Here is an 11,724-nt window from a genome sequence, read left to right on the forward strand (position 1 = left end):
ACTATCCCTCTATTGAAACTATCAAAACACAACCAGCTGAAACCTTTCTGTAGTGCTATGCATTCATATGCATTTCAGAAAGAACTTAAGGGTGTGTGGCACAAGACTGTAAGGCCAAACCCTTGCAAACACAACAGTCTTGCAATATTTCACTGTTGACAAAACACACTTTAGTTTTTCTCATGGGATGTTTCTATGCTGTTGTTTCTAAGGATATGACTGAATCCTAGCTACCATAGACATTAATGGGGACATGGTTCCACAACATTTTACCTTTGTTCCCCACAAATGTTAAATATTTGGCCACGTACTTGACTAAAACATAATTTAGCTCACCATAGTTCAAATATGATAATTTTATGATGTTTTTTCCATTCTGGATTTCGAACAGTTTTTGGGGCTGATTGAATCGCAGTTGCTTTGGCAATTCTGAACAGAAGCTTTCTGCGACGCAAATAATAAAAAAAAATCATAATGAATTTAAAATATATGACACCAACATGTAACTGCATCATGCCACAGATTTACATGTAAATTTACAATCACTTTCAAACTTACTCTCTGTATCTGTAGTTTCGGTGAGTGTTGCTATGTGTGTTTGATTGTCATGCTGGTGCTGTAGAACCTGTTTGGTTGCTTCACATGCATTTATCTGACAGAAACCTCATGACAGAGAGGATGACAGTCATATCCACCTGGAGTTTAGAGGTATCAACATCAGTGGCTACAGATACACTCTCATGAACGACATTGGGTAAGTGACTCACTTTCCACTGTCCAGTGCTTATATAGATCATACAGAATCAGAAAGAACATCATAGTGCAATTTATCATCCTGCATCTTCATCTGATGAGAACTGATAAATTCAGTTACTTGCAAAATATAGAGGTTTGTCATGTCAAATCAGGCCTAAAGTAGACTGTTCTGTTGTTTAAGCAGCTCCTTTAATATCTCATTGAATATTAGTGTTTGGTGTGGACTGTGCTCTGATTGTTGTTAAAATGTGAGTCTATTGAGGTTTCAGATATTAATACTAGTAGTGAACAGGAGAAATATTTTGATCTTTTGTTAAGCTGAAACTTTCAGCACTAATTCATCATCATGCATCATGTGCAGGCTATAAAAATTAGGAATAACTTACAACTTATGATAGCAATAGAAGCAAGTCTTTGGGAAGCTGTTGTGGTGGTGGGTGAAGCTGAAACAATAAATGATTCCCGCTGCTGATTAAACAAGGTTTTACTGAGCTGAGTAATTATATTGTTCGAATCTTGACCATGAAATCTTAACTACATCGTCAAGACCATTTGACTGTTCTAATCGCAGTCTGAATAATGTGCTTTAGAGAGACAAAACGGAGAAAAATGGAAGACAGACATTTAGGGGGGAAAAAAAGGCAGGAGAGATACAGAGTGACCTTGTATTTATCTCCTCATCTTTCTTTCATCTGAACAAACTGGTTCTCCTCATTCTCCACAGTCCATCCATTCCTAAAACATTCCTGACACAAACCACACATACACAATCTGTTACAGAGACAGAATACCATGTTAAAAGTTAAAATTCCTAACATTTCTGAATTCTGCTTGTATATAAAGTGCGTTATAAATAATTTATTATTCTTATTATTAAAAAAAGCATTGGGCATGTAGAGGCTGTACTTTGCACATATGCACGTTTTCTGCAATTCTTTTGTTAAAAAAATTATAATAATAAAAATCTCTGCTGGCCTATGAAATGTTAGCTCAAACCTTAGTGAGAGAATAAAGATGTCATAATGTCATAAAGCCACAGCCCATGTGATTGATCGCAAGATTGCAGACCTTAAAAGGGAGCATCATAAAGCATCATTTGTTTATATTTTGTTCTAAACAATGTGGTTTGCAGCATGGAATAATGTCTTCCTATCTTATTTACTTCTCACTGTGAGATCTAGGGAACATGTGATTAACTGCATTACAGCCAATTACATCTCTGTCTTTGACAAACTGAAGGTGGTTCCTGACTTTTCCCTGCCACTTCCTCTTTCCCTTATTTAACATGCAATGTTTGTTATTTTTAGTTAATATCTAAATAATTGATATTGATTAAAAAAATCAACAACAATGCAATCAATCAATTCATCTTTTAAAAACATGTAATACAGTGGTGCTTAGATTTGCTTTATTCCCAGTCAATGTACAAGACTACTAAAATGATGCAATATAGATGTAACAAGTGTCTAAAGGAGTGTGGGAAGAGGTTAAAAAGGAAGCAAGGAAGTAACCACACACCCATGCACTTATATGATCATTTTATGGAGTAAAGATGACATGACGATTGCTTGTAACAGCTTTGTTTTCAGTCAGCAGGGGATTCTCTTGCGCTGAGGTCTAAAACTGGCCTTAAATTCAAATTACCATTAGTCATTGTACTACCTTTGTATAATCCTAAAAATACTAAAATAAAATGTTTGTTTGAATGGCTTTAGATCAGTCATTTCCCTTGGAAATTTATAGCCTACTTAAAAAAAAAAAAAAATAACTCAAATGAATATCCACATAATACAGTCCTAAATGTAATGATAACGGTTACTTCAAGTTTTGTTGCTTTTTGTTTTGACAGGTTTCCTGAAAACCGGTATTCATGACATGTCAGTTGCATTTAAAGAAGTGAAGACATGATGGTTGGTACCCTCTCACCAAAATAACAATTTAAAGATTTAGTCATTTTTTAACAGAATTGGCACAGAAAATATTCCTAATACCTGACAGACGTAGTCAGATTTGTTTAGCCAATCAGAAGACAGGTCATGTCTGACTCAATGGTTAGGTCTGCTGGAGGTTTCAACAAGGCTAACAATAATTTACAGCGCCTTTAATTGCATTTCACACATTCATTATACTTCTGATTACAACCTTGCCATGGCATAGTACATAATTTTTACTTTCGCAAATAATATTATGCATTTATGAGATTATTAACAAAACACTAATGTATGGTAGTAAGTCACCTTGTTCATGTGCAGAATGGAGAAACAAAGATTCATGCCCTCTCAGAGAGTGTAACTTTGGAGGACACAGAAAAAGGAGGGGTCGTCGTCACACGAATCACGAATCCAGCAATTAATCTGAAGGAAGGTAAAGAACTCACATGTATCCTATATGATGCCTCAATCATACAACACGCAAACTTAATGATAATAATGGATTCTGTAACATACCTTGTCCTTATCCTCTCTTTTTGTCTCTTACAGATGATCAGCTTGTTGCTGCAACCATTCATCTGGACCACCTCAGTAAAGATGAAGTGCTAAACCTGATCAGAATTCTCGAGCCCTATGACAAGAACCTTGAATTTAAGACAGCAAAGGATCTGAAAGCAGGACTGGTAAGCAACCTTGTGAATTAAAGAAAGTAAAAAGCAAAAATAGAGACTAAATAGGTCTCACGATGTCTTCATCTCATCTTTCTCTTTAGTCTCTTGGTGATCTCCGATTAAACAGTGAGGCAAGACTTCAAGCACCAGGCGTTCAGGTTAATGGGCTAAAAGGACAGATAAATGCCCCAAGCCTTAAGGGTGGCATTTCAACCCCAGCTGTAAATGCAAAAATGCCACAGATTGAGCTAAAGGATGCCACACCTAACTTCAGCCACCGAGGGTTCAAACAACCAACTTTTGGCATGTCTGCACCAAATCTCAATGGAGCAGGTCTGGATGGTACATTAGAAGCACCTGATGTCAGTGTCTCTACCCCTACTCTTAATACCCCAGATGTTTCTGTTAATGTGGACAAGCCTGAACTGAAGACCAAAACACCCAAGTTCAAAATGCCCACCTTCAGTCTACACGCTAAAAAACCAAGGATTGATGGTGATGTGAATTTAACTGCCCCAGACATAAATGCTGACCTAAAAACCCCTGATCTGAATCTGTCAGCCCCAAAGATTAATGGAGAAATTGGCACCCCTATAGTAGACATGACCTTGCCAAAAACTGAGCTCAGTGGTCCAAACCTGGACATCAAAACACCAAAAGCTAATATTGAAGCTCCCTCTGGCAAGATTAAATTTCCTAAATTAAAGAAAGCAAAAACTACAAAAGTGAAAGTACCAGAGGCGAGTGTTGATGCAAATCTTTCTGCCCCAAAATTAAATGCAGATGTTAGTGCACCAAATGTTGACATTGATCTGCCAAGAGCCAATCTTGAAGCTCCAGATGTAGACATTAAAACTCCTGATGTCAATATAAATGCTCCCTCTGGCAAGATAAAATGGTTAACATTTAAGAAACCCACATTTGGGCAGAAGGTTAAAGCACCAGAGGTTGGCTTAGATGCCAATGTCTCAACACCTGATTTAAGTCTTTCAGCACCAAAGATAGATGGGGATATCAGCATCCCAAATGCAGATGTCAATTTACCAAGGGCTGATGTTGATGTAAAAGCACCTGATGTAGACATTAATGCTCCGTCTGCAAAGCACAAGTTCCCCACTCTTAAAATGCCAAAGCTAAACTTACATAAATCAAAGCTGAAAACTCCAAATCTAAATGCAGGGGTACAAGCACCAGACTTGGACATGTCAGCTCCTGGGGTAGATATTAATCTGCCAAAAGCTGAATTAGATGGACCGAATCTGAAAGCTCCAGATCTCAGTCTTTCAGCACCCAAAGTGGATGGCAAATTTAGTGCTCCAGACGTGGATCTGAACTTGCCAGATGCTAATGTCAAAAGTCCAAATGTAGACCTTGAAGTCCCAGACATTGACATAAATGCTCCTAAAGTAGACATTGATGCCCCCTCTGGCAAAGCCAAGCTACCTCACTTTAAGATGCCTAAATTTGGTCTTTCTGGACCTCGGGTTAAAACCCCAAATCTAGATGCACCTGATGTAGATGTGAACATCCCCACAGCAGAACTCAAAGGACCTAATGTAGATGTTAAAGCACCCAATCTTATTGTTTCCACACCTAAATTTGAAGGTGACATTTCTGCTCCCTCTTTAGACATTGGTTTGCCTAAAGCCAACTTGAATGCTCCAACTGCAAACATTGGGGGAAATTTAAAGTCACCAAATCTCAAACTCTCCACCCCAGATGTAGACCTAGACTTGCCAAAAGCAGAGCTTGAAGGACCTGATGCTACCCTTAAAGTCCCAGATGTTGACATTAATGCGCCATCTGGAAAAATGAAGTTGCCACATTTCAATTTGCCAAAACTGAATTTGTCTGGGCCAAAAGTTAAAGGGCCTGAGCTGGATGCTAACGCAGATCTAGATCTCTCAGTTCCCAAACTCAAAGGAGAATTAAATGCACCTAGTGTTGACCTAAATCTTCCCAAAGCTGAGATCAGTGCGCCTGATGTAAATGCAACTTTACCAAAAGCTGAGGTCAGCGTTCCCAATGTAGATATCAAGTCCCCAAACTTAGAGGCTCCGTCTGGAAAGCTGAAACTGATTACATTTAAGAAACCAAAAGTTGACCTTTCTGGTCCAAAAGTGAAGACACCTGAGATTGACTTAAATACAGAAGCTCCTGATCTCAGCCTCTCAGCTCCAACAGTTGATGCAGATGTCAAAGTGCCAGATGCTGATATAAACCTTCCCAAAGCAGATGTTGACATCAGTGCTCCCAAAGGAAAGCTGAAATTCCCAACACTCAAAACGTTTAACTTGTCTGGTCCAAAAGTCAAATCTCCTGATGTTGACATTGCCGCTGATGTACATGGACCAGATCTGAACCTATCTGCACCTGGGGTTGGTACTCCTGATGTTGACGTGAGTCTACCAAATGCTGGGGTTGATTTAGATGTTCCCACAGCAGACGTTGACATCAGTGCTCCCAAAGGAAAGCTGAAATTCCCAACCATCAAAAAGTTGAACTTTTCTGGTCCAAAAGTCAAATCTCCTGATGTCGACATTGCTGCTGATGTAAGTAGACCAGATCTGAACTTATCTGCTCCTAGGGTTGGTACTCCTGATGTTGACGTGAGTCTACCAAATGCTGGGGTTGATGTAGATGTTCCAAGCATCAACTCTGAAGTTGAGGGCTCCAAGCATAGGGTAAAATGGCCATTCAAATGGCGAAAGTCTACTGAATCAAGGGATGGGGATATAAACATTAAAGCACCAGAAGTAAATGGTACCACTGGAGAAATTAAACTCCCCAAAAATATACCATTGTTCAAGCCTCACCCCCTACCTGACAGCAACATTGACAGTATCTTACAAGAACTCACTGGAACGGTTGACCTCAGTACTGACCCTACAAAAACAACTACTGACGCGGTTGTCTCGGTCTCGTCAGTCAAAACAAATCTTAAAGCTTCTTCTCCATCTGCCGGGGTCAGTGGACAGACAGCTACTGTAGATATCCGGGAAAGGCTGAGGTTGTCTAATGCACGTACTACAAGCCCAGATTTCGGCATATCTTCAGAACCAGGCAGCCCTACAAAAGTGAATAGAGGAACGTTTAAAGTCACAAAGCCTGATGCTGAAAAGGCCTACCCAGTAATTGATACAACTAGCAACGAAGATGACGCCAACATTACCCTCAGCTTGAACAACATGCTTGGTTTGCCAACAGATTAAACTTTAAATAAAACCAGGAGCCTTGTTAGTATAGTTCCATACCCACTGCATATAGTTAATACATATGTAGAACAATATGTAAAAAAAAATTAATACACCTCCAACTGTTTACTTTTAAAATGGGTAGAGTATTGACAGAGAAGCATTACAGAATTTGACAGAGATGTAATTTTTTTTATATTCAGTTTTATATATATATAATTGTATAAAGTTCTCTTTAAATGTGCAATGATTGTATCTTCTCAAAACATGAAGGAAAATATGATGAATATGTAATTCTGTCTATTTTGTCACTGTTTTATGTAATATTATCTAATATATAGTCTTTTGGTTACACTTATTTCCATTCCAGTTATATACATATATATATATATATATATACTGACATATATATATATATATATATGTCAGTATTGCAAATTGGAAAAAATAACATAAAAAATAAAGTCCAAATTTTACATCTATAAAATATCACATGTGTGTCTTTGTGTGTTACATGAAGCATGTGTACCTATATTTGCAAGGGCACTAATCTCTCAAAATACTTTAATAAAATTTGATATGAACTTTGCATGGATAATTCATTTTAACACTCACTCCCGGTTTGATTATGTCAGACCGTTATACTGCATGCCTTAAATTTTTTTTTTTTTTTTTTTAAGATCCTCAAAGGATAACAGTGAAAAACAGATGCAGTGCAGCAGTAAATCATCTACAATTATTTATTTAGGCTAGTTATTCACCACTGACATTCAAGCGATGCCAATAGTTCATAATGTATTGCTGATGAAAAAAATATTTTGTATTTACACTATAATGGTAATTATAACAAATCTTCAAATACTGTACATATAAAGGTTTTATTTTTAAACAGAGAAACCTGATGCACACAAACAGGCTTTAATGTTTAGACACAGGAAATAAAAAGCTAGGTAGAGTACATGGCACAACACCAAACACTTTTTAAAAGAGTCTTGTTTAGAAGAGGTAATTTTGTCACATTCTACCCTACTACCTGCATTGTAATTTACATTTGGCCATACATTTTGAAACAGTCGCACTCTGCATTTTTGAAACTAATATTTTCAATAGTTACATTTAAAACGTCTCAGAATGATTAAGCAAGTCCAGTCAACTTTCAGATGAATTGTTCTCTGCAGTTATACTGCTATTTTACCTTTCTCAGAGGCATGCTAAATCTTTCTTAAAGTCTCAAAACACTAAAAATAAAGAAAAAAAAATTAAGTGCCATTCATACCAAACATGATATTAAATTCAAGTGCTCAGTGAGCAGTGCAATGGGAATTTTGATATATACTACAATGTTTTACATGCTCAAATTCAAATTTTGCATTTTTAACTGGTCACTTCACAAACAGACCCCGCACAACGATCCTCTTTTATAGAACATAAGCAGAATGAATTTCAGTGTATAAAGTCTGCAAAAGTCGTCTTAAAACTCATTTAGATATTGAGCTCAGTGACTCAACATCATATATGTTACTAATTTAAGGAAACTTCATAAGACTACCAACAGTGGCACACTGCCAGCAGATGACTGTTTGTATTCAAAATAAATTAAATGCTGTATTACTGGAACCACAGAGAATTTCCAGGCAGAATCTAAATGAGTAGTCACACCTGAGCGGCCTTTCCGTTTTCTCCTGAAGTGCTGGCGTGCTGCTGCATATAGCCTATTTGCTATTCACCCTTTTGTCACATAACTAATACAGCTAACCAGTCTGTGACATTTGGACTGATGAAATCAGCCAAAGGTTAACAAAAAAAATTTAACTACATCCAGTGTACTACCTTGTAAACACTGTCTTTGTACCACCACTGTTCAGTAATGTGTGTTCTGACCTGCTGTCCATTCCTGCAGTCATGAATTTCAGTTACTACGAACACGTTTCTCCTTTGAGGTCCAGTTATTGTTAAGTCCCAGCTAATGAGCCTGCTGCCAGCGTGAGGGCCAGTCGTTCTCCATCCACCTCTGGAGCAATCGAAGCACATCAATGCGCTGGTAGAGCTGGCAGAGTTCGGTGAGCTCCGTGACAGGTTTCTGGTTGTAGCGCAGGAGGAACTCTTGAGTGGGACTGTGGTAGGTGGGACCGTGTGTGCGCTGCTCTAGAAGCGTGAGCTCGTCATAGCTCATTCCCCAGCGGCTTGCAAAGTTCTTCCAGTTTTTGACAGTGCAGTGAGTCGGATCCAGCTTCAGCCTTAGAGTGTACAGAAGGTCTTCGTCGTTCATCAGGTCACTGATTTTGGGTGGAGGGGCGGAACATAAACACTCCTTACAGGGCTTATGTTCTTTACCGAAGTCTAGAGAGTGGGGAAAGAAAAGCAGACATTGCATAAAATCAGGATATCTCAAAAATGAATGCAAACAGTAACAATAGCACTCCAAAACCCAATTTACAAACGCTTCTTAACCCTCTAAGGGGGTTTGCCTATGGAGCGTATTTTATTTTAAAACACTTATTTTAAACCCTTTCTGTCACCTGATGGACACTTTTAAAATGAAAATTAAATGAAATTACCATTACAACCAGTAGGACTGAAGTACGAAGTATAGCAAGCGCAGAAAGTCACAAAGTCTTAAGTCATTAAATAAACCCAGACCCCAACAGTCTAGAAGGGTTAATAACTATTAACTATTTTTGACCTAGTTAACTACAAATGAAATAAATTAATTGTTAATGCTATAATAATTAAATAATAATGCATTAAATACCTTCAAATATTTTTAGATTTAACTTAAAAACTATTTTTTTCAACATTTCTTTAAAAAGGACACATGAAAAAGAGTGCTTTACTTTTTTATCTTTAACTAGAAGCTGATAAATGTATTTGGCCAACACAGACTTGTTGCTGTTGTAGGTTTGTTGCTCGGCATTTACACTGCTTCACTTAATGCACAGGTCTATTTTGACATCGGCTTGTCAGATGTTGTGTTCCGTCCGTTTCTACAGTTATCACTGTCAGTCATATCTAGTGCTGCCAACCCTCACGCAGCTGACACTGTTCTCACGCCACATGTCCATTTTCTCACTATGTGCCACTGATGTGATGTCTGCTTGTATGAGTTCTTGTTTTTTATATTTATAACATAGTCAAGCAACATCAGAAGAGAAAGAAGCAAATGATTAAATTACTTATTCGTAAAATCACCAGTCACTTGCTTTGTTCCTGAATGAAATGATTATTTTGGATATATATCAGGTACAGTACATGCCAAATTTTCTCAAGGAAAAAAAATCTCTCAACTAATGCTGTAAAATATACACGAGTCAGTTGGTACTACATTATTATAATATTGGAGGTTAAAATTGACTGATTTGTTAAAATTACACTTAATGAAGTTTTTAAGATAATAAAGTTACAATTACATAATATTTCTACTTCAAATTTTTTTTTTATATAAACATAATGGTGGCTGTCATAAAAACTTGATGGATTTATTCAAACATAAATTCACTTTGTTTACAAGCTGTTATATTGACGTCTTTGCGCGGCTGAAACACTGATTGAGCGATTACATGAGACAGGATACGGATTGTAAAGTTGTACTCTTTTTTTTAGCTTACATTTGGATATTTAGTCATGATTATTTTGTGCTGAAACTGGTATTAATGTGGAGGAGACGATCAGTTCACGTGCGCCTCGCGCTGCCGCGTCCGTTGAACTGAGGCGCTACAGCGATCTGTCACTCCACATTAAACAGCGCCAAAACGACATTTATTGTTTGAATACTGCAATACAATGGACAGAATTTGAAATCTGAGATGTGTTTCATATTAAAAGTACCAAAGCACAATGCTTATTGCCATATATTGGATGGGAAGTGCCCTTCAACGTTCCATCCATTAACTGAAAACAGGCTACACTAATCGATTCTTGGGATTTAAGAATCGATATTGTTGAGAAAAAAATGAGAATCGATTAAAATCGAGATGTCGATATTTTTTACCCAGCCCTAATATATATACATAAATGACATGATATAATATTTTCTGTTGTGTATAATTTTGATGTACGATTTCAGTTAGAAAAATTATAGAATTCTAAAACTTTTTAAAACTGTAGATTTATTGTTAGCAATGTACAGTGTATTATTACCATATGCTCATTTGCCCCATTCTGATAACACTGTGTCCAATTTGTGGTGACAGTTGTGTACAGTAGGAATGGTAGTATTCTACTATTTACACATACCTGATGATACTGAAGATGATGGAATAAATTCACTACTGTCATTTTCCACAGGCTGGGTGATAAAGAGAGAGAGAGAGAGAGAGAGAGATGATAAGGCCCATGTATAATTGAAGTTAAAGATTCAACAAAGAAGACTCAAGTATTACACACTGCACAAATACATTAAAGGGGACATCAGATGCCCATTTTCCACAAGTTGGTATGATTCTTTAGGGTCTTCATGAAATATCTGCAAAATACTTTGGTTCCTCAATGGTTGTGTAAAACAACACCATTTTACCTTGTCAAATACAGCTCTGTTCACAGCGAGCCGTTTCGGTGCATGTCTCTTTAAATTAGGGATGTTCATTTCGGTTATTTTTCCTAACCGACAACCGACGCTCGTTAACCGATTATTAACCGTTAACCGACAAGATTATTTTAAATTAGAATTAAATTAAATTAGAAAGGATACGTGTCTGTGACCCGTTAAAAATACTAACATTTGTTTCCCGGGGATTAATTTTACATGTGCAAAAAGCAGCAAAAAACAGAACATGAGGATTCACATGCATCACATCACGCACATGCAGCGCTTCTGCGAGCGGAGAAAAACATAATAAAGCTAGGCTATGATTATCTTTAGGACTAAAAGGAGTAGTTGTTTCCACTGTTAGAAGGAGAAAAATCAAGTGATTGCGCCCGTGCCGCATGTGCGCACACAGTATGTTCATTATCATAATAAAATACAGTCAGTCAAACATATGGAAAAAAAAAACACTGCTCAGTTTAAATATGTAGTAAAATCTGTGCCATTAAGTATTATCACAGTACCGCCGTGATGTTATGCAAAACATTTTGTTTTACGTGGATATTGGAACGCGACTGAAGTAGGCTACATAAATAATAATTTGCCATTCAAATACATCGCGAATACGGAAACATTTGATTTTATGTCGA

The 11,724-nt window shown here is 37.2% G+C and overlaps 2 protein-coding genes across 3 annotated transcripts in view; one reads left to right on the plus strand and one right to left on the minus strand.

Moving 5' to 3' along the window:
* Positions 1 to 682: 682 nt before the first annotated feature.
* On the plus strand, positions 683 to 6,904 carry LOC107755976 (neuroblast differentiation-associated protein AHNAK-like). The gene is made up of 5 exons (XM_016572939.1): positions 683 to 754; positions 2,606 to 2,666; positions 3,009 to 3,120; positions 3,237 to 3,370; positions 3,460 to 6,904. The coding sequence occupies exons 2-5, from the start codon at positions 2,661 to 2,663 to the stop codon at positions 6,568 to 6,570; spliced, it is 3,363 nt and encodes a 1,120-aa protein (XP_016428425.1). The 5' UTR covers positions 683 to 754; positions 2,606 to 2,660; the 3' UTR covers positions 6,571 to 6,904.
* A 222-nt stretch (positions 6,905 to 7,126) lies between these two features.
* The window catches only part of LOC107755979 (ectodysplasin-A receptor-associated adapter protein-like), an 11,704-nt gene continuing 7,106 nt past the window's right edge, over positions 7,127 to 11,724 (minus strand). For both annotated transcript variants that reach the window (XM_016572943.1, XM_016572942.1), the window contains exons 5-6: positions 10,786 to 10,837; positions 7,127 to 8,892 (exon numbers count right to left, since the gene is read on the minus strand). In XM_016572943.1, the coding sequence (XP_016428429.1) occupies positions 8,516 to 8,892; positions 10,786 to 10,837 (429 nt within the window). In that variant the 3' untranslated portion in view covers positions 7,127 to 8,515. The remainder of the gene's footprint in view (positions 8,893 to 10,785; positions 10,838 to 11,724) is intronic.

Source organism: Sinocyclocheilus rhinocerous, unplaced genomic scaffold (assembly GCF_001515625.1).
Source record: "Sinocyclocheilus rhinocerous isolate Xijiao unplaced genomic scaffold, SAMN03320098_v1.1 scaffold1764, whole genome shotgun sequence".
Taxonomy (NCBI): domain Eukaryota; kingdom Metazoa; phylum Chordata; class Actinopteri; order Cypriniformes; family Cyprinidae; genus Sinocyclocheilus; species Sinocyclocheilus rhinocerous.

Bases quoted from the DNA above. Each gene is read 5' to 3' on its own strand.
- LOC107755976 (XM_016572939.1), top strand. The intron at 3,121-3,236 runs GTAAAGAACTCA...TGTCTCTTACAG, and splicing joins AGCAATTAATCTGAAGGAAG to ATGATCAGCTTGTTGCTGCA. The intron at 3,371-3,459 runs GTAAGCAACCTT...CTTTCTCTTTAG, and splicing joins AGGATCTGAAAGCAGGACTG to TCTCTTGGTGATCTCCGATT.